This window comes from Mirounga angustirostris, unplaced genomic scaffold, assembly GCF_029215605.1.
Source record: "Mirounga angustirostris isolate CCGP_5_RB_7025 unplaced genomic scaffold, mMirAng1.0.hap1 SCAF_5, whole genome shotgun sequence".
Classification (NCBI taxonomy): Eukaryota; Metazoa; Chordata; class Mammalia; order Carnivora; family Phocidae; genus Mirounga; species Mirounga angustirostris.
In genome coordinates this window covers 20,109,480-20,130,991 of record NW_026991713.1, presented here as the reverse complement: position 1 = coordinate 20,130,991, position 21,512 = coordinate 20,109,480, and the positions used below count along the sequence as shown (strand labels likewise).

The 21,512-nt window shown below is 35.3% G+C and overlaps 1 protein-coding gene across 2 annotated transcripts in view; it reads left to right on the top strand.

Annotated features, from left to right (window-relative positions):
- The window catches only part of UTP20 (UTP20 small subunit processome component), a 101,888-nt gene that overhangs the window by 50,641 nt on the left and 29,735 nt on the right, over nucleotides 1–21,512 (top strand). The window contains exons 28-43 of one of the 2 annotated variants that reach the window (XM_064590741.1): nucleotides 739–882; nucleotides 1,585–1,664; nucleotides 6,370–6,587; nucleotides 7,093–7,237; nucleotides 8,674–8,761; nucleotides 9,587–9,730; nucleotides 9,927–9,977; nucleotides 10,106–10,258; nucleotides 11,990–12,145; nucleotides 12,491–12,631; nucleotides 13,078–13,215; nucleotides 16,440–16,579; nucleotides 16,824–16,906; nucleotides 19,236–19,525; nucleotides 20,565–20,704; nucleotides 20,933–21,089. In XM_064590741.1, coding sequence (XP_064446811.1) covers nucleotides 739–882; nucleotides 1,585–1,664; nucleotides 6,370–6,587; nucleotides 7,093–7,237; nucleotides 8,674–8,761; nucleotides 9,587–9,730; nucleotides 9,927–9,977; nucleotides 10,106–10,258; nucleotides 11,990–12,145; nucleotides 12,491–12,631; nucleotides 13,078–13,215; nucleotides 16,440–16,579; nucleotides 16,824–16,906; nucleotides 19,236–19,525; nucleotides 20,565–20,704; nucleotides 20,933–21,089 — 2,268 coding nt within the window. Of the gene's footprint in view, nucleotides 1–738; nucleotides 883–1,584; nucleotides 1,665–6,369; nucleotides 6,588–7,092; nucleotides 7,238–8,673; nucleotides 8,762–9,586; nucleotides 9,731–9,926; nucleotides 9,978–10,105; nucleotides 10,259–11,989; nucleotides 12,146–12,490; nucleotides 12,632–13,077; nucleotides 13,216–16,439; nucleotides 16,580–16,823; nucleotides 16,907–19,208; nucleotides 19,526–20,564; nucleotides 20,705–20,932; nucleotides 21,090–21,512 lie in introns of both variants that reach the window. The other variant, XM_064590740.1, reaches the window with a different exon arrangement.

The window sequence follows — 21,512 nt, the reverse complement described above, 5'->3', positions numbered from 1 at the left end:
CGCCTAGGTGGCTCAGTTGGTTAAGCGACTGCCTTCAGCTCAGTCCCAGGATCGAGTCCCACATCGGGCTCCCTGCTCAGCGGGGAGTCTGCTTCTCCCTCTGACCCTCCCCCCTCTCATGTGCTCTCTCTCTCATTCTCTCTCTCAAATAAATAAATAAAATCTTAAAAAAATATATATTAAAAAAAAGAATAATTGAAAACTCCTGGTTTTAGGAAAAGTAAAAAATAATAGTACAAGTTATGAAAACAAAAGAGAAAGTAACTTTCATTTGAAATAAAGGTTTGATTTTTTCCCCCTAATCTAAGGCATTGTGATGGCAAAGGAAAAAAAAAGTTTGTTTTATTTAGAATGTTCTGTTCATAGGAAGAAATCAGGATTTCATTTGAGACAATTACTTGGATAAAGAAATACAACAATGTAGGACACAAAACAGCTGTTCCACTTGTGATTCCCCCCCCCCATAAGGACACTTCAAAATGAATTTACTGGGCAGTGATAATGGAGCACATCTCACCATTTGATTTTTTAAGTCTTCTGCTTTCCCGTCTTGTTCGATTCGAAAAGCAGTATGATATGATGAGTTGAATTTCCATGTGAATCAGAGCCACAGTCAACAGACTTAATAACAGGATTTCCAGTTTGATTCTTAGCCATCTGAGGAATAGTGCCTCCTTGAGGAATCAAGGATAAAAATGAAATACATTTTTTTTTTAACCGAAGATCTTTGTTTTACAGATACACCTCAGGTTTATTAACCCACTGAAAAATTTAAGACGTCTTGGAATCAAAATGGTAACTGACATCTTTCTGGATTGGGAGTCTTACCAATTCAGAACTGAAGAAATTGATGCTGTATTTCATGGTGCAGTTTGGCCCCAGGTAAACTTCATTACTACATTCTGCTTGGATACCATATGCTACTTCCTTTGTTATTACTTTAACCAGCACAGTCTATGAATCCATGTCCTGGTCTTTTACATCGAGTCTTCCTTTGGTTCTGGAAGTTTAAGAACACTTCTTTGCCTCCACTGTCACCTAAAGCTCAAGAGCTGGTTTCTGTAATACCGTGACATTTATACTTAAGGTTATTTTGAATATGATTGTGTCTCTTAAGCAAATGGAATCTAACTGTTGTAGCACCTCAGTGATGTGTCTCTGGATTTTGACAAGCATAAGAGAAAATACACAGATATTCTCATTACATATTTCCTTGTTTGTAACCATTTTGTAATGACACCTGGTATAACTATAGCTAAAAAGACTATAGAGGAGACTTGATTTTAGGAATTCTAGCTGCTTGAGCTCTGTCGTTTCTAACCAGTTGAAACCTAAAGTACCTCATTCCTTTTAAGTGTCTAGCACTTCCTTTCTCCATCTTTGCCATCTTTCCTGTGTAGATATTATTTAGGATTCCTTTATTTTTTCTTCAGTCTGTCCTTTAAATGTTAATCTCTGTCCCTTGGCTCTTTATCCTCTGGTGTGGTTTCTATACTTGTTCTGCTTTTTAGTTGTCCCTCCCGTACACACACACAATTCTGTATGTGTTTTTATTTTGTATTCTGTTTTTATTTTGTGTCCTAGATCAGAAGGCTTGGATCTGAGAGTCAGTATTCTCCTACTCCTCTGCTGAAACTAATTAGTATCTGGAGCAGAAATGCAAGGTATGACCATTTTTCTCCCATCTTTAAAAAGGACAGTGTTGCCCGGCTAGCTCAGTCGGTAGAGCATGAGACTTTTTTTTTTTTTTTCCAAAGATTTTATTTATTTATTTGAGAGAGACAATGAGATAGAGAGAGCATGAGGGGGGGAGGGTCAGAGGGAGAAGCAGACTCCCTGCCGAGCAGGGAGCCCGATGCGGGACTCGATCCTGGGACTCCAGGATCATGACCTGAGCCGAAGGCAGTCGCTTAACCAACTGAGCCACCCAGGCGCCCGAGCATGAGACTCTTAAAAAGGACAGTGTAACCAGTCTAGTCAAAATGAGTCAAGGTTACTAATAATATAATTTATGGTGAAAGACCACAGGTGCTGTTAAAGAGAATAAGGTAGCTGAATTTCAAAGTCCACAGTTCTAAAGAAAAATACAAGTTGCTGAACAGTGTAATCCAAGAAAAATACCTGTGCATGGATATAAATATAAAATGAAGTAGAAAATGTCTAGAAGGATACATGAGAAACAATGTTACTGTAGCATGTGGCGGTTTGGGTACCCCAGAGCAGGGAAGAGGTACTTTTTATGATATCCTTGGAGTGTTCACTTATAAAAAGTAGGTAAAATAACATTTTGCAATGTAAGTTAAAATTGTAGAGTATGTATTCTAGCAAAACTTAAACATTTTTGCTAGTTCTACAGTTTCATTAATACTTAAAAATCAGAAGTATTGGAATTGATAGGGATGTTCTTCTAATCTGTAGTAATTTTTTCAGTAGTTTGATTTGGCCTGGGAAAGGGAAAAACAGAATGTGAAACATGGCAGATACAGGTTTCCCCTGCTGTCTGAAAGTAGAGGGGGTTCCTGTGAAACCTTTCATAAGCTGAGATGGCATAAAGCAAAGAAGTAATTCCTATTAATTTATATGGAAGAATGTTTTAGTGTTTCTAGATCCAAAAAATAACTTCTCTTAGGCTTTTCCGATACCTTTAGGTCACATCTTGCTAAGGGATGCACAAAATAAATCGAGATAAAGCGCAGATGCTCCCAGACAACGGTTCACAGCTCTGGCGGCTGGATGCTGAGCTGCTGAGTGTAGTTTCCCGGGAAGGAGCCTGACGGGGCCATTGTCGCTGCTCAAGAGGTGCATGCTGCCCCTGTAACGGCTCGCTGCAAAACAAATGGTGAAGGCTCTTTTCGCTTATTACCACCTTCTTTCATAAAAGCAAAGTGAACTTTCGAAAAGCCGGGGATACCTGTAGTTATGCCAACTATAAATATTCCTATTTTTTGCATGCTTGCTTAAAAATAAAAGCTGATTTGTCATTGGCATTCTATGTCTTTTTCCCAGTTACCACTTAAAATCAGGGAAATTTCGTAGGCTTTTTTAGATTTTCTAGATGTCCTCCATTCTTGTAAAACTATCTAAATATACATAGAGTTCTCATGGTCATAAATCAACATGCTTTTGAGGACGTTATGAGCTGTTTATAAGACCTTTATCTACAGATGGTTCAGAGATGCTTGTGTCAAAGACCAAATGCATATTTACTGAGGAGTGTAGAAACCTATGTTGTTTATTTCAGTGATGGAAACAGACTTAAGTTTGCCCTGATCTGTTTTGAAGAATGAAAGGTAGAATTAAAAAAAAAAAAAAAAAAAAATTTATTTTTTTTTTACTACTGATTCAGTAAATGTCAAGATTTTAATATCTTGGCATCAGTTTTTACAAAATTGGTATCATATTGTATAACCAACTTTTGATTTTATTTTTTTTCTTGCACCATTATATCATGAACATTTCCCCGTCATTAAATAGTCATCAAAAACAAACCAAAGGGCGCCTGGGTGGCTCAGTTGGTTAAGCGACTGCCTTCGGCTCAGGTCATGATCCTGGAGTCCCTGGATCGAGTCCCACATTGGGCTCCCTGCTCAGCAGGGAGTCTGCTTCTCCCTCTGACCCTCCTCCCTCTCATGCTCTCTGTCTCTCATTGTCTCTCTCGCAAATAAATAAATAAAAAATCTTAAAAAAAAAAAAATTATAAAAAAAAAAAAAACCAAATAAACCAAAGACCTTGACATTGTCTTCCTCGGGAAAACCTGTTTAAAATATTTTTACTGGCAATAAGGCCTCTTTTCATTTATTTCCCAACTTGAGAAAGCTGTTTCATATCTTGTCTTATAACTGGACATTTATAAGCAGCACTTCATAGGCATACTTGAGAAATGTTTTATAGCTGTATAATTCACATGTCCTATGAAGGACTCTTCATCCAAGAAGACTTGGCAATAGTGACTCCCTGTTATATTAGTTGGGTTCTTACTTAAGGTACAGAACCCCATCATTGGATGCCACTCCATCATATGTTCTGCAGTTTCTTTCTCATTATGGGTTGGAGAAAAATAGAAGCCACAGCGCAGTAGAGGATGTAGGCTGCAGAACTAATTTTCTATGTAACTCTTACCTGAAAGAAATCTTTAGAAGTATTGCCTTCCCTTGAAATCTCCATAACAACAGATATGCATGTATATTGTTGTGTGTGGAAGAATTAAAGAATGCATATTTCAGAACCACTTGATGGGAATGTGTCTCTTCAGTAAAAGAAAATTCTATTTTGAAGTATGGTTACCCTTTATATAGTGTCAGACATTCAAACAGGTTTTCATCTACAGAGAAGTCTAGCATTTTACTTTGTATTTGGACAGATGCAAGTAGAGCTGAACTATAGCCAGTATTTTCAAGCTCACAACTAAGGTTAAATTGTCTCAGAAATTAAGTGAACTCAGGACAACAAAAACTTGCTCACTAACTAGAGTGATCATATCATCCCGACTATATTCCTGAGGGTGAAAAGAGATGCTATAAATAATTAAGCCAGGATAACCAAGATAAACTGGGACTGTCCCTGGCCACTCTTTCTGATAGTTGCTCTGGTTCTGACTGCCATGACCCCCGCGTGGCTCCATTTCTTCTTCCCCTGAGCTTCCCACTCCCGGAAGGGCCTGTGATTACATGCTGCCTTTAGTGCACTCATCTCTTAATAGCTGACCTACCTAAAGCTCCCTGAGGGCAGAGACCATTTCTCAATTATTACTGTACCTTCCTCCACAGGGGGTTTGTATCCCTCTTAATCCATGGTTAGTCAGTATTCATTACGTTTTGAAAGAGTGACTGAAATTTCTGACAGAGCTGTACACTTAAGCATGGAGCATGTCCAGGATACCCTGGCTTCGAGTTCTACTGCTGTTCAAGAAACACAGTTTGGTCACTTGAAGTTGCACTGAATTTGAATGGGTTCTTGCCAGGAGCTTGGCAGCAACTGAAAGCAGTCCTCTCACCTTTTGTGCTTGAAAAAATGTTAAGACAACATACAACATGGTGGTTAAGAGAACAGTCTCCAAAGCCACACAAACCTAGCTTCAAATCCTAGCACTACTGCATGTTCTTTGACAAAGTTGGCCTCTCCTCTCTGAGCCTCCATTTTACCACCTGTAGCATAAAAATAATAGCAGTACCTACCTCATTGATCATAGAGATGGTAATGTGTAATACCATCTGCACTTTCTGTGTATACGCATCCAGTTCCTGGCAAGCTCAAAAGTGTTTCTGTGGGGCGCCTGAGTGGCTCAGTTGGTTAGGCGACTGCCTTTGGCTCAGGTCATGATCCTGGAGTCCCGGCATCGAGTCCCACATCAGGCTCCCTGCTCAGCAGGGGGTCTGCTTCTCCCTCTGACCCTCCCCCGTCTCATGTACTCGCTCTCTCTCATTCTCTCTCTCTCAAATAAATAAATAAAATCTTTAAAAAAAAAAAAGTGTTTCTGTGGGTTCAAAATCTGGAAGGTTAAGAAGGTCATCAGCTTGGTACCTGCCCATGCCATGCCCAATATCTGTTGGACAAAGATGTATGAAAACAACCACTTAGAACTTTTCCTCAGTTTGTTAGTACTAAGTAAATTAAAAGTGCTTGAGCTCTTTTTCAAAGGATGATAAATTAGTAAAACTATCTGAATTTTTTCGGTTTTACCTTCCTGCTGATTGTTAAGAGGACTACATCCCTGACATAAAACAATTGTTGGTTTGCCACTGGCTGGAAAGCCTTTGTGCTCTCTACCCTTCTTGGTGTGTTTCCTCTGGGTGGGATGCTTCTATCATTTGTGTGAGTCTTTCATCTTTCACACTTGGGGATGGATTCACCCACCTCTCCCAAAAAATGATCATGATCTCTGAATGTTGCATATCCTGATACAGCAAATATTTCTTTGGTCTGTACTCCTGATTCCCATGTTGTAGTGCATTGGTTTTTATGTGAGTGTATCATCGTTCACATTCTAGAAGGCTTATAATTGAAAAATAGCCTGTCTTCAATACACTTCTTTTAGAAAAGGCTTAGACTGTGGTTCAGATCTCAGCTTTACTAATTAACTCAGGCTTTAGACACGTCTTAGTTTTTTTTTATCTGTAATGTGGGGACAATGTTACCACATTCTAGAGATGTTATGAGGATTAAATGAGAGATATACATAAAGTGCCTAAATAACATAATCTTTTGAGGTGCCTGGAATTACCCATCAAATTTTAGATTTTAAAGTAATTTCCCTTTTGATGTTCATACACATATATATTTGAACTCAATATGAAAATTCATATGGAGCATGTTTTCAGAAATAAATATATTGAGAAATAAGATGACAATTTCAATGTTTTTCCTTGCAGATATTTTCCTTTCCTGGCTAAACAGAAACCTGGATACCCAGAGTGTGATATTCTGACCAACGTTTTTGCAATTCTCTCAGCAAAGAATCTCTCTGAAGCCACAGCCTCTATTGTGATGGATATAGCCGATGACCTTCTTAACCTTCCAGATTTTGAACCCACAGAAACACTTTTGAGCTTGCCAGTAACTGGATGCGTATACACAGAAAGTGCAGATGGTATGTTTGCTATACAAAGCAAATGATTCTTAGATTTCTGAACTAGCATTTGTGTCCTCAGAAAGGAAGAAGTCAATACAAGTTGATTCTTTTAATTACTTATATTATTAAAAGACTTTCTTTTCTCTATAAATTGAATTTTCTTTCCAGTGGTAGAAATTCATAATTATGCTCCAGAGAGCTCAACTATCCATCAGGAAATTATTAAATGACTTCCACTGCCAGTCTTTGAATTCTTTCTGTCAAATTATCCTAACAGTTCTTTTACTACCAAAAATGGCTTACATAAAGCCCCAGGGGTCTCTGATATAAATTTTTAATTTAGCTAATAATACAGCTATTGTGACTAAGAAAAAAGTGATTTAATCTTTAGAGTTGAAATTTATTAAATTTTTATGAAAATTGAGTGCTCTCCTTGTCTGTCATTATGAAGATAGTGTATGATTATCCTTTAAGAAAATAGTTAATTAAAATAAAAACATTTATCACTTTTTGTTTTTTTCAGAGTCTATCACGATGGGAGGACAATTAATTCTACCTCATGTTCCTGCAATTCTCCAGTATCTCAGCAAAACCACAATAAGTGCAGAAAAGGTGAAAAAGAAGAAGAATAGGGCACAAGTCAGTAAGGAACTTGGCATTCTGTCAAAGTAAGTGATATATTGGTCCTTAAAAGATAACAATACTATCCGTGGTTTTATTTTTTGCTAAATTATATCTAGTTTTTCAATTATTTTAAAGATTTTATTTATTTATTTGAGAGAGAGAGAATGAGAGACAGAGAGCATGAGAGGGAGGAGGGTCAGAGGGAGAAGCAGACTCCCTGCCGAGCAGGGAGCCTGATGCGGGACTCGATGTCGGGACTCCAGGATCATGACCTGAGCCGAAGGCAGTCGCTTAACCAACTGAGCCACCCAGGTGCCCTCAATTATTTTAATGTGGTAATAAGCTGAAAAGATTTTCAGTAGTTTTAAACGCCCTCCATTTTTAAGTTAATGTAGAATTCTGTTTCTCTGCTGGAATATTCATTAGAAAACTTTTATGGCATCTGCCTTCATTTTATTATGAGAGAACAGTCTTCAAAATTCCAAACTTGACTAATAGATTTATATATTTTGTTCAGTTATAATTTTGAGTTACATGAGATCATATATTTTTCGTATTTTTTTAGTTTAATTGATAAAAAAATAATTCATTTAAAAGAGCAGGTGTGTTTGTTTTGTTTATTTGTTTTTTAAGGTGCAGATCTTGCAAGGATTTTTAAAGATTCTTTTTGTCAATAGACCTAGTAATATATAATTGAGATTTCTGTAGCAGGGTTGATAAACCAGAGTGTAAAAAATGTTTCCATTTTAAACTCTTAAATTGTTACAGGACTTAGCTGTACTTTATTCTGTGACCTCAACAACAACAAAAAATGATATATTAGAATCTTTCAGGAACTTCTTTGAAGTGTTTCATTTATACTATTGTATTTCTAAGTTACGCAGAATGGGAAACCACACAAAATACACTCATTAAGTTTTATCACAGGCTGTGTGGTAGTGCAAAGTGGATGAGAGATTAGGCACCAGAAAGACCAGGGTTTGAAAGGTCTGCTCTACCATTTCTTAGCTTTGTGATGTCAGCTTCTCTGAGTCTCAGTTTTCTTTGGGCAAAATGGGGCTAAAAATAATTCCTACATTGCAGGCTATTGTGGGAGTTAAATTGAAATACTGTACATAAAGCCTTAAACAAGTCTTGGCACTAAAAAATGTTATTTTCTTTGTAAAATAAGGAATTACTAATTGTCACAAAAATAATAAAAAAAAAATTTTTTTTAATTACTAATTGTTAGATTATAGGATTGGAGTTTACTATAACCCACCTACAAAATCAGATGTTATAAGAGAAATAGAATAGTAGCCATGAGCCTGAAGTTGGGGAGAAATAAAAGTGGACACTGCTATAAATAAGTCAGTTAAACTTTTCCTACATGAACACATAAAAGCCACCTGTGTCTGTAACATGTTTTTCTACAAAAAGTTTAACTTTTTAGAGTACTCTTGTTTACCTTCCTTACATATCAGTATTTCCCCTTCTCTAGGATCAGCAAGTTCATGAGAGACAAAGAACAAAGTTCTCTACTCATTACACTTCTTCTTCCTTTCCTCCACCGTGGCAATATTGCTCAGGTACAAATTCACAGGACATTGGCTTTGTCTTTGAAGTGGCACTTCATTATTAAGGTTTATCCATGAGCGGTAATTTCATTGGTTTGATTCTGTGATGTATTTGCAAAAAGACTTTATACAGAAATATAAAATTAAAAATAGAGAAGAAACATTGGGACAGAGGTAGGAATGAGGGTGAGCAAGAAGGTAGAAGCACCATCATCAGTCCTAAAAGTCATTTTCCATTCTTTAGCTTCCAGTCCATTTCAGGATTTTTTTTTCCTTTCTCACTTTGATCAATAACAAATCTGGAACCCAAGAAATGTATTGTGTAATCTTAAATATGGATCACAGTTGCAGTCTATATTAATATTACATACAGCTAAGAGTTTCTAAAATGATTTTCAAATCTTAGTTCAGTCTCAAGTCAGAGTCTTCCCATGGCTCAAACTCAACAAGACCTTAGTAGCTATACTGAACATCTCTTACCACATAGTAATTCAGTATAGAAGACCACAGATCTGTAGACAACCAGAAGTGTGTATTTTTCTTCAACAAGCTCATTTTTCTTGGCCCTTTTTGAACTAGACATAGAAGAAATTATGCTCCAAAACCATGTGTCTTTTTCTATTAGAATTAAAGGAAGAAACTGTTAATGGATATTATTGTGGATTTTATGTTAAGTTAAAATGCTGAGAACTTTTAAAGGCCTGTGAAATAACTTTTCTAATTACTACTTCTGCTTCTTATTGATAATTATTTGTTTTTTGTGCTGTAATATTAAAGCCAAGTTGACCAGTTTTCTAAATTACTGAAATGTGATTTCTCTTAATATTTCTTCTTAAGGATACAGAGGTTGATATTTTGGTGACAGTGCAAAACCTGTTGAAACATTGTCTGGAGCCTACAAGCTTCCTCAAGCCTCTAGCAAAACTCTTTTCGGTTATTAAGAATAAGTTGTCAAGACAATTGCTTTGTACAGTTTTCCAGGTCTGTAATACTCATTTCTACCCCCAAACCACCCTTTTTTAAAAAGATAACTATGACATGTAACACATCTTAACAGCTTTCTTGGTGTCAACATGATGTTTCATATAAATTTGAGTGGAAAGGGGGAGTTGAAGGGAGGAGGGCAGAAAAGTTAAGGTTTTATTCAATAATAATATACTGTTTTCATTCCTTCTAGACTCTTTCTGATTTTGAGAGTGGATTAAAATATATTACTGATGTTGTCAAGGTAAGAGAGAAAGTCTTATATTTCTCTTTTGCTTCAAAAGTATTATCATTTTTGTTTATTTAAGATTTATATACCTTCATCTCTGTTTTCAGTGTTTCACAGTGTTTCAATGTTTTCATTTCTTGTAGCTTAACGCCTTTGATCAAAGACATCTTGATGATATCAACTTTGATGTTCGCTTCTCAACATTCCAGACCATCACCTCTTACATTAAAGAGATGCAAACTGTGGATGTTAACTACCTAGTTCCAGTTATGCATAATTGTTTCTATAATATGGAGGTAGGTTTTTATAGCAAAAATTTATGGATTGTTTTTCATTGTTTTGATAATACAACTACATGACCTGATTTCTTAATTTGTATTTTGAGCAAGACAAAGATTTTTGTGTAAAATTTCTTTTAGCTGCAGACTGTTTTTTTTGGTGAAGACCATATTGTTATTGTCCTGATTTAAAAGACAAATATTTTGAATAAAATAATACATGTGGAAGCACTTTGAAAAATCCATAAGCTGTGTATTAGAATAGGAAAATTTATAGAGACAGGAAGTAAATTAGTAGTTAACTAGGGCTGCCAGGTGAGGGAGGAATGGGAACCGGGGGAAGGACTTCTGATTGATACAGGGTTTTATTTTGGGGGTGATGAAAATGTTCTGAAGTTAGATAGTGGTAGTGGTTGCACAACCTTGTGAATATACTAAAAACCATTGAATTGTACACTTTAAAAGGGTGAATTTTATAGTATTTCAATTATATCTTTTTTGTTGAAGTTTTGTCACTATATTTTGTCACTATATTATATATATGTAATATATAATATATATATTATATTACTTTTATTGATACAGAAATATAAAGGGTTTGGACTGTATTAAGTACCATGTTGCTGAACTGAATTAAAACCCAAAACTGGGGAGAATGAAACCCTTGATTTATAGTTAACCATGTAATGGCATCAGTAATCTCTTTGTGGCGTTTTATAATTATTCATCTGATATTAATGATTATGTAATATATGAAAAAGTAATCTCCCCATTTGGGGCTAATTCTTCATATTTTATGTCAAATTCTAGCACAAAGAATCACTGCCTGGTTGGCTGAATTGACAATACTTCTTTCTCCACGTCACTACCTACCTTGTTCAAACCAGGAACTGGAGCACAACTAACCAGAATTATACCATCCAAATCTGTCATTTTCAGTTACACATTACACTGAATATTGAAAACTGGCTTTAGTGAACCTTTCATTCTGTTTGAGAAATAAAACTAATCAAAAAGTCTATTTCACCGTATTTTCCAAATCAGAGTGTCACTTCTCAATAAGCATGGTTTTTCAAAGTTATTTACTACAGGCATACCTCATTTTATCATGCTTTGCAGATACTGTGTTTTTTGGGGTTTGGTTTATTTTTTTTTCTTTTTTTTTTAACAAAGGTTTGTGGCAACCCTGCTTTGAACAAGTCTTATCAGTGCCATTTTTCCAACAGCATTTGCTTATTTTATATCTCTGTGTCACGTTGTGTTGATTCTCACAGTATTTCAAACTTTTTCATTATGATTATATTTGTCACGATGATCTGTGATCAGTGATTATGATGCACTGAAATCACAGATCATGGTAAGTGTTTTTTAATTAAGGTATGTACCTTGTTTTTTTAGACATAATGCTTTTACACACTTAATAGACTACAGTATAGTGTAAACATAACTTTTACATGCACTGGGAGACCAAAAAATTCATTTATTTATTTCACTTTATTATGATTTTCACTTTGCTGTCATGGTCTGGAACCAAACTCACAATATCCCTGAGGTATACCTGCATATTCCTCACAGCCCTACATTTGGTTCTTCTTTAGGTATGATGTACTTGGGGGCCATTTCTTAGGAGGGATCTTCACGTAGAGGAGTGGTAACATTTTGTAAACTCTTCCATTGGGAAATAATATTCCATATTATAGTTATGACACAGAATAATTTGTTTTATTTTGTTTCTTCTCCTGTTTCCAGTTAGGAGACATGTCTTTAAGTGATAATGCCAGCATGTGCCTGATGAGTATCATCAAAAAACTAGCTGCCCTGAACGTCACAGAGAAAGAATATAGGGAAATCATTCATCGTTCACTCCTGGAGAAGTTGAGGAAAGGATTGAAGAGCCAGACAGAGGTATTGGGGTTTGCAGTTGTATCTTTGTCTTTTACGTGCTACTGTTGTGGGTTTTGGTTTTTTTATTTTTCCCTACTTAGGCTGTTGTTGAAAAGCAGTCAGGCTTAGTACATTTAATTAAAATACTTGATTGCATAAATACTCACCAAACTCTTAAAAGGACAGTAGGAATAGAAAGGAGAGTGATCACTTCTGATCTTACAGTTTGTGTTTACAGTAGGAATGTTTTACTTTAAAAAAAAAATTAAAAAATAATTATACAGGCTTTTTTGTGTGTCTCTTTATATTATCTAGAAAGCAGATTCTTAAAAAAATATTTTTTTTTCCTCAACTTGGCATTTGCAGAATATACAACAGGATTATACCACAGTGCTTTCCTGTTTAATTCAAACCTTTCCAGATCAACCAGAATTTAAAGACTTGGTACAGCTTACTGATTGCCATGATCCAGAAATGGACTTCTTTGAGAATATGAAGCACATTCAGGTAGAAGACACATCTGTGTTGTTGTTGGTTTTTTTTCTGCCTATAAAATAAGGATTTCAAACTGTTCTATCTCATTTAAAAAGATATATTAATTTTCCAAAATGTTTTGAGCCTCTCATTCCTTGGTCTTCATGATCATCAGTCAAATTAGCACAGGAAATGATCGTTTTCCTGGGGTCTTTTCATGGTATCATAAACCACAATAATAGTGTCACACTTCTCTGCCATTTCCTAAGAAGTACATAAATGTTTTAGGATCCATTGTTAAACAAATGCTATGGATTATAGCTCTGGAAACAAATCAAGGCACAGGTGTTTGTTCATGTAACACATGGACTGTATTTCACTCCTTTAATCTTTTCGTGGAAAAGGAATATGATACTGAAATGGAGCTGGTTGTAGGTGAGTGTATTCAGTAACTAATTCTTATTTTATCTAACTCATAGATCCACAGAAGAGCAAGAGCCTTGAAGAAACTGGCAAAACAACTAATGGAAGGCAAAGTTGTGCTCTCTTCTAAAGCTCTTCAGAATTACATCATGCCTTATGCCATGACTCCAATTTTTGATGAGAAAATGCTCAAGGTAGGACATTAGATCTTGAAACCATTAAACCTCTACCCATGCCATGACACTTTTCCAAAGTGCCTGTGGGGTTGGTAACATCCATATTGATGTTGTCACAATAATTAGAGACTTAAAATAGTTCTCATGCCCTTAGAATGGTACTTGGCACATAGTAAATGCTCTATAAATGGTAGCTGTAATTTTTATTTTCACTATTATTAGCCCGCAAAGGCCAACCACAAAATATTTCCCCTCTTAGAAATAAATGATCACATTACTAACATATGTATACTTTTATTTTTGTATCATAGGACTTAATTCTGGTAAATGCCATTAATCAGCAGAATCATTGTTTTCCCAAATGGCTCATAAGAAATGAAGTTAAATAATAGCTACCTTTTCATTAGCATTGTACCAGATACAGGAACTATTCTAAGTACTTTATATAATCTTACTTCATCATCACCACAGCTTAACCCTATAGGGACTGTTGTCACTATTTTACAGGAAAGTAAACTGGGAATAAGTGAGGTATTTAACTTTCTTAGAGACATACAGAATGAGAATCAGTATTTGAACTTAGGACTGTCTTCACTATTATACTACATAGTGCCAAAAACAGTGCCTGGCACATTGTAAGGCCTTGATAGATTATTGTTTAGAATAATGAAAGACAGTACCCAGAAATTTAAGTCTAATTGAGGTGATATCAGGAGTTGTGACTTGAATTTATGCTGTGTTGATCACATGGTGTTGTGCAAAGTTAGGTTTCCCCTATTGTTTCAAAATTTTTTGAAGAATTACCTAAGTAAATAAAAGAATACTCCCCAAAATTCCAGTTTAAAGAGTCAGTAAGCACAACCAACTTATACTTTGATGGCAGTAAAATAGGAAAGAGGTATAGATGGAAAAAATAAGTTATATTTAGTTTTGGTTGATGTTAACATGGTATATCCTTTTAGTTTTATTTTTAACCATATTGTGACTTTATATTTACAGTTGGTTTCTGGTAGAGAGCATATAACTGGGTCCTGGCGGTTTTATCAAATCTGACAATCTCTGCCTTTTAATTGGTTTTAGGCCATTTACATTTAATATCATTATTAATATGTTAGGTTTAAATTGTTGATGTTGTTATTTATTTTCCATTTGTCCCTCTTTTTTCTTTCCTTGTATTGGATTACTTGGATTTTTTAAATGATTTTATTTTGTCTCTGTTGGCTTACTAGTTATCATGGAGCTTTTTTTTTTTTTTGTAGATTTTACCTCTGTATCAGTTTTAAACCACACCATACATTGTTGTTATTTTTGCTTTAAACAGTCAATTATTGGGGCACCTAGGAAGCTCAGTCAGTTAAGCGCCTGCCTTCAGCTCAGGTCATGATCCCAGGGTCCTGGGATCGAGTCCCACATCTCCCTCCTTGCTCAGTGGGGAGCCTGCCTCTCCCTCTGCCCTTCCCCCTGCTTGTGCTTTCTCTCTCTTTCTATATCTCAAATAAATAAATAAAAATCTTTAAAAAAAAATAAACAATTATCTTTTAAAGAAATCTTCCAAAGTAAGGAAAGATCTTTTATATTTGCTTACATATTTATAATTTCTGGTCACTTCTAATTAATTACAATTTTCTAGTCATTCCTTTGGGTAGATCCAGACATATTCCTGTATCATTTTACTCCTTATAGGAAGGAAGACCTCCTTCAGATTTTTTGTAGCACAACTGGTGATGAATTCTTTCAGTTCTTATTTGTCTTTTCTCATTTTTGCTTTTATAAGTAATGTTTCTAGGTGTGGAATTCTAGATTAACAGGTTTTTCTTTCTGGTCTTTAAAGATAATTGCTCTTTTGTCTTCTGGTTTATATCATTTCCAAAAAGAAGTCATTCCTATCTTTATTACTCTGAGTGTAATGTATCTTTTTTTTTTTTTTTCTGACTGCCTTGAAGATTTTCTCTATCACTGGTTTTAAGCCATTTGATTACAGTGTGCCTTAGTGTAGTTTCCTTCATGTTTCTTATGTTTGGGGTTTGTTGAGCTTCTTGGATCTATTGAGTTGTAGTGTTTTTCAAATTTGTAAATTTTTGGCCATTATTTCTTCAAGGATACTTTTGGGTCCCCTTCTTGCTTTTGGAGACCCCAGTATATATTAGGCCGCTCAAAGTTGTTTCAAACACACTGAGACTCTCTTTTTTTTTTTTTTCATTACTTTTTTTTTTCTGGGTTTCATTTTGTTTCATTTTTGTATTACTGTGTCTTCAAGTTTACTACTTTTCTTCTTCAGAGTCTCATCTGCTTTTAATCCCATCCAGTGTGTCTTCCCTCCCAGAACTGTCTTTTGCATTTCTAGACGTTCAGTTTGGGCCTTTTTTATATCTCACTTCTCTCTCCTTAACATGTTCTTGCTTTCCTCTCCCTTCTTGACCTTATAGAATGTAATTTTATCATTCGTCTTACTGCCTTTGTCTACTATAAGTCTATCATCTGTGTCATTTTGGGGTCTCTTTCAACTGGTTGATTTTTCTTCTTGTGAGAGGTATTTTTCTGCTTCTTTGTATGCCTGTGCAGCTTACCTCTCTGTATAGCTGTCTCCTGTCTGGTGCTTTGCCCTGTGGACTCTAGCTGCCATAGCCTCAACTCTGTCTCCTTACATCAGGGAGACCACTGGGCCCTTTTTGGGTTTCTCCTCCTGTGCTGTGACACTGTGAATTAGGGCAATTATATGACACACTTCATTTGTTGCCATAGTCTCAGGGAGCACTGAACTGTACTGTTTGATGTCCAAAGTCTGAAAACTGCTATTTCATATATTTTTGTCTACTTGTCTAGTTTAAGGTATGAGGGTAAATCCAATCCCTGTTCTCTATAATGGCATGAAAGAGATGTCTCCAACGCAGTGTACAGTTGAATGCTAAACTGTGTGTTAAAGTTAACTTTAGTGTTTGTCAACTTTTATATATGAATTTACTTCATTCACAGTCTGTAGGCTTGAACCCATCAGAGAGGTCTGAGTGGAAAAAAAGCCCAAAGTGTATTAATACCATTTAATTAAAGTACAGTTTCGTTCCTTTAATTGACAGTGTCTTTTCTTAAAGCTAGGTGGGGGGGGGAATGGAGTATAGCTTGGTCATTCCTTCCTTTCTGTAATTGCTGATCACCTACTGTCTAAGCTTTTTAATGTATGAAATTAGCTCTGTATTTTGTTAGTAAATGTAATTCTATGTTGATGCTCTTGATTTGTTTTACAGCATGAAAATATAACCATTGCTGCCACAGAAGTTATTGGAGCTATTTGCAGACATCTCTCTTGGTCAGCATATATCTATTACTTGAAACATTTCATTCATGTTTTACAGACAGGACAGATCAATCAAAAGTTGGGTGTCAGGTATGTATGGTCAAACTTCTTTGTTCTTAAAATGTCAGTTTTGGATTATTTCTTGAAGTAGTCTCGCTCATCTCAGTTTACTTTTACCTTGTATTGAGGTTATGTTAATGTTTGTTAACATCAAAAATAACTAAAACTAGTAAAAATAATATTAATGTTTGTAAGTCTTTAAATGTTTACTTTTAATCATCAAATGATGTTGTGAATCAAGCAAACATTTCTGTGTACCTTCTTTTTTTAACAGTTTGCTAGTAATAGTGTTAGAAGCATTCCACTTTGACCATAAAACTCTTGAAGAACAAGTGAGAAAAATCCAGAATGATGAAAGTAAGTTTTTGAAACTTTCTTAAACTAAATTTCCATTCCATTCTTGGATAATTGATGATGATGAATTAAAGATGGCAAAATTCAGCTTACCACCCTTTTCTGCTCGTAGAGCAGTGACCAGTGAATAAGTCAGGAGGAAGTTAAAGCAGATGGTTTGAGTATTTGTGTAAAAACTTATTTAACAATAGAGAAGGCCAATCTAAATTATATGGGTAAAAAATCTGAACTGTAGATTATTTATATAGAAATCCAATTTTACCACCTGCATGTATGGAAAGAACATAAAGCAATGAATGCAAAGAAAGTATAAGGAAATAATTAAAAAGTAGAGCAACAATTGATGAAATATAAAGTAGATACAATAAGAAAGGATCATCAAAGGTAAAAATAATTTTATGGGGTGCCTGGGTGGCTCAGTTGTTAAGCATCTGCCTTCGGTTCAGGTCATGTTCCCAAGGTCCTGGGATTGAGCCCCGCATCGGGCTCCTTGCTCTGCGGGGAGCCTGCTTTTCCCTCTCCCACTCCCCCTGCTTGTGTTCTCTCTCTTGCTGTGTCTCTCGCTGTCAAATAAATAAATAAAATCTTTAAAAAAAAAAAAAAAAGGTAAAAATAATTTTAGATATTTGAAAAGATTATAAATTGGCAAAGCTCTGTCAAAATTGGTCAGTAAAAATAGAAGGCATAATAAACATTATGAATTTTAAAAGGTCACAATTAAATGAAAAAGGTAAAATAATGTTATGATCTTTGTTGTTATAAATTTGAATACTTGAGTAAGACATACAAATTCTTAGAAAAATAAAATACAAAAGCTGGCTTTAGAAGAAATAGAAAATCTGGGTGTATCTCTAACCACTAAAGAAATTGACTATAGTTTAAAAACCTTCTCTTGATGAAAATACCAGGTTCACACTGTTTTATAGGCAAGTTCTACAAATATTTAAGGAATTTCAACCTTATGCTTGCCATTTCAGATGATTGATAGAGGGAGCTTCCACTAACTCATGAAGTTGGTATACTTGGTTAATGGAATTTAACATATTAGCATGCAAAAAACATGTGGTCATCTAAAGAGACACAAGGGAAACATTTGATTAGATTCAGTATCTATTGATATCAAATAAGGAATAATTAGAAATTTCCTTAACCTATTAAAAGAAAAGAATGAACACTTAAATGGGCCAATAGGCTAATTGTTTTTGCTAAAGACATTGAAATATTCTGGCCCTCAGTTTGCACTACTCCAACATTCCTTCCTATTCAAAATTTTCTAATTCTTTGATTCACAGTAAAATCACTGTAGAGCCACACTAATAGCAAAGACTGGCTTGAATTTGTAGGAACTATGTATGTTTTAAACTATTAATGTACTACAGCCCCTCAACAGTTTATCTTCAGGCAGTGGAATCTGCATTTTGCAATTTTGCATAAACAGAAACATTAAAAATTAAGATACTTAATTTGCTTAACTGTCTCGTTTCTTCTTAGATATGACTGAAGTTTGAAACATTTATTGAGCACCTTCTATGACCTGGGCCTTTATATAGACATTATCTTATTTGTTCTCATAAGAATCTTACAAGAACCTTAGTTGTTAGTTACCCCATTATTTTTGATATGAGAAATTACAGTTCAGAAGTGTAAAGTAACTTTCCCAAAGCTACATGGCCAGTAAACAAAATAAAGACTACTGGCTACCATTTTTGAAAGTCAGTGAAGTGTCAGAAACATATTTTGGGTGCATTATAGACTTTATCTCATTTAATCCTCACAATAGCCTTGCAAAGTAGGTGCCATCTCCAGCTTACCGATAAAGAATCCAGAGCCTACTCTGGTCACATGGCTTATGAGCAGAGCCAAGCCTGGACTTTCCCCACAGTACTGTACTGCCTGATTTTCTTTTATAAACTGGACCCTATAGTAAGGGACATTTCCACATGACAACTGTTGGCTGCCATTATGATTCATTTCATGCTCATGAGTATAGATTTTTGTTTTTGGAAACCTCCAACCACAGTACTTTAGAAGCTTTCTTTTGGTTAAGACCCTCCTCCCGGCCTAGCCTCCTAGTATATTCCCAAAGTACCCTGTACTTGCTCTCCCACCCTCATAATTGTGAGTTTACTTGTCTCTATTCGTCATTAGGCTCCAAACTGTAAGACAGCAAAAAACCATAACCCTCTCATTTAGTGCTGTTTCCTCAGCACTTACCTTGCCTACCCATAGTGATGACTAGTTTTTATTGGATGTTGGTGGGAAAGACTATGTAATACAACTGTGTTGTTTCCTTATTTGATTTAAGGTGACTTTTGTTGTTTACTAAACATAGACACAACAGAAGTGATTGAGTTGCCAGAGCATGAAACCATGGAATTAGAGCAAATGGATGAGGAAGAGAAGGAAAACAAATGTAAGAGTTTGTCAGACAATAGCCAAGAATTGGGAAATCCTGATCCAGCTGATTGTGAAGGGACATCAGCTAGAGAACCTGAGTGTATCATGGACTCCATCTCTTTCCTTCCTCGGAATAAGGAAGAATTGGAGAGAACAATTAAAAATATCCAAGGAACCATAACTGGGGATATCCTTCCCCGACTACATAAATGCCTGGCATCTACGGTAATCATTCTGTTTGGGGTGCAGGATGTCTGTGTGAACCCGGGTGTTTGTGCGGCCCTGTCAGACTGAGGCTCCTAACTATCATTGATTGACTTCAGCTTTTGGATTTTCTTTTACCTCAACATTTCACAGTTTTACCTCCCTTCATTTGTCTCATCATCTTTAGGTTCATCTGCTGCAGCTAATGTTTCTTCATTATGGTTTTCATATGATAGACATATGCTTTCTATCTCCAAAGCAGTTAATTAGATGACTCTTATTTCCAAAAAAGAAAAAGTTTTAAAAAATTAGAGTATGTTTTCCTTTTCAACATCTTGGCCACTTCTCTGCTGTTCAAAATTCATCTTCTTCCTGGTTAACAGGGATAATATTTAGCAGTGGATTCTCATGAAGTCAGAGCCTTTCCTTCTCAGTGTAAAACATTGATTGGCAAACTGTGGTCCATGGGCGGGATCTAGCCTGCAGCCTGTTGTTGTAAATGAAGTTTTATTGGAACACAGTCACACTCATTGTTTTACATACTGTCTAATTCAGCTTTTATGTTACCACAGCAGAGTTGAGTAGCTTCAAGAGAGATCATAAAGCCAAAAACACTTACTATCTGACCCTCTACAGAAGTTTGCCAGCCCCTGGTGTAAAATATTACTTGATCATTTGGTATATTTGTAAATATAACTTCTTATTTGAGGCACTCTATTTCTTATATACCAACAGTGTCACTCAAAGTCTTGAAAATCCCAATTGATAGAGATTTCTTACGATTTTTATTTATTTCACAGCAGTCTTAATCTACATCAGTGAAAATTTGGCTTTATTTTTTTCTGGTTTCTCCTTTGGAAAAAACCTTATTCCTACTAGTTTTATGATTTTTAGAAGATTATTCTCAAATTGCATAATTATTTTCATTTTAAGACAGTAAATTTGGAAATGGTCATAAGATGTATCAAAAGAGCTTACCTTTCAAATGCAAGGTTGCAATGTTTGTAGGTCCCTGATCCATTTATTTTTGTTTTAATTTAACCTAAATTTTTCTTAACAGACTAAAAGGGAAGAAGAACACAAGCTCATAAAATCCAAGGTTGTGAATGATGAGGAAGTAGTTCGAGTTCCTTTAGCTTTTGCCATGGTTAAACTAATGCAGTCCCTTCCACAAGAAGTTATGGAAGCTAATCTGCCAAGGTATATTGTGTAACAAATTAGAAAAGTTCAGTGAAACTCAAAAATCAGTTCTTTCTTCCTGACTCTTGAATCTCTTTTGTGAGGAAGAGAAGTACTGTCACAATATGCTGTGATTTCGAATCTTAACTGGGAAATTTGGGTTACTGGATAATTAACAGACAAAAGGATGTTTGTATTTTTATTTGCTTCTGTATTTTGATTAGTCCTTTTCAACTTTTCATTTTCTAGTATTTTGTTGAAAGTGTGTGCCCTCCTCAAGAACAGAGCACAGGAAATCAGAGACATTGCACGCAGCACTCTAACAAAAATAATAGAAGATCTAGGTGTGCACTACCTACAGTATATTTTAAAAGAGTTACAGACTACCCTTGTCCGTGGATATCAGGTAAATTGCATTATGTGCCTTATATTCACGGAGGTCAGATTGAAATTCAAATATTTGCAATTTGAACTCTATAAGTGAAGATGCTGTGGGTTTGTCTACAGTAAAGTTGATCCACTGCAGTAGCAATCAAGAATATTCACAGGTCTCTAATCAACATTTTAAAAATCTACTTAAAAAAAAAAAACAAAAAAGCTCTTATATTTGATTTTTATAAAGTCACTTACAGGCCTGGGTTATATAACCTGTCTTTTTTTCCCAAATCATTTGATACCAAGTTTTGTATTTTCTGAGTTTTTAAAAATATTCTTGTTGAATGCATGTTGAATGTATTACCAGAAATGTGAATAATAAAGAACATACACATTTGTTTTAAGAGTTGAACCATATGATAGAAGTAATAAAATAGGAACCCCAGATGGATTA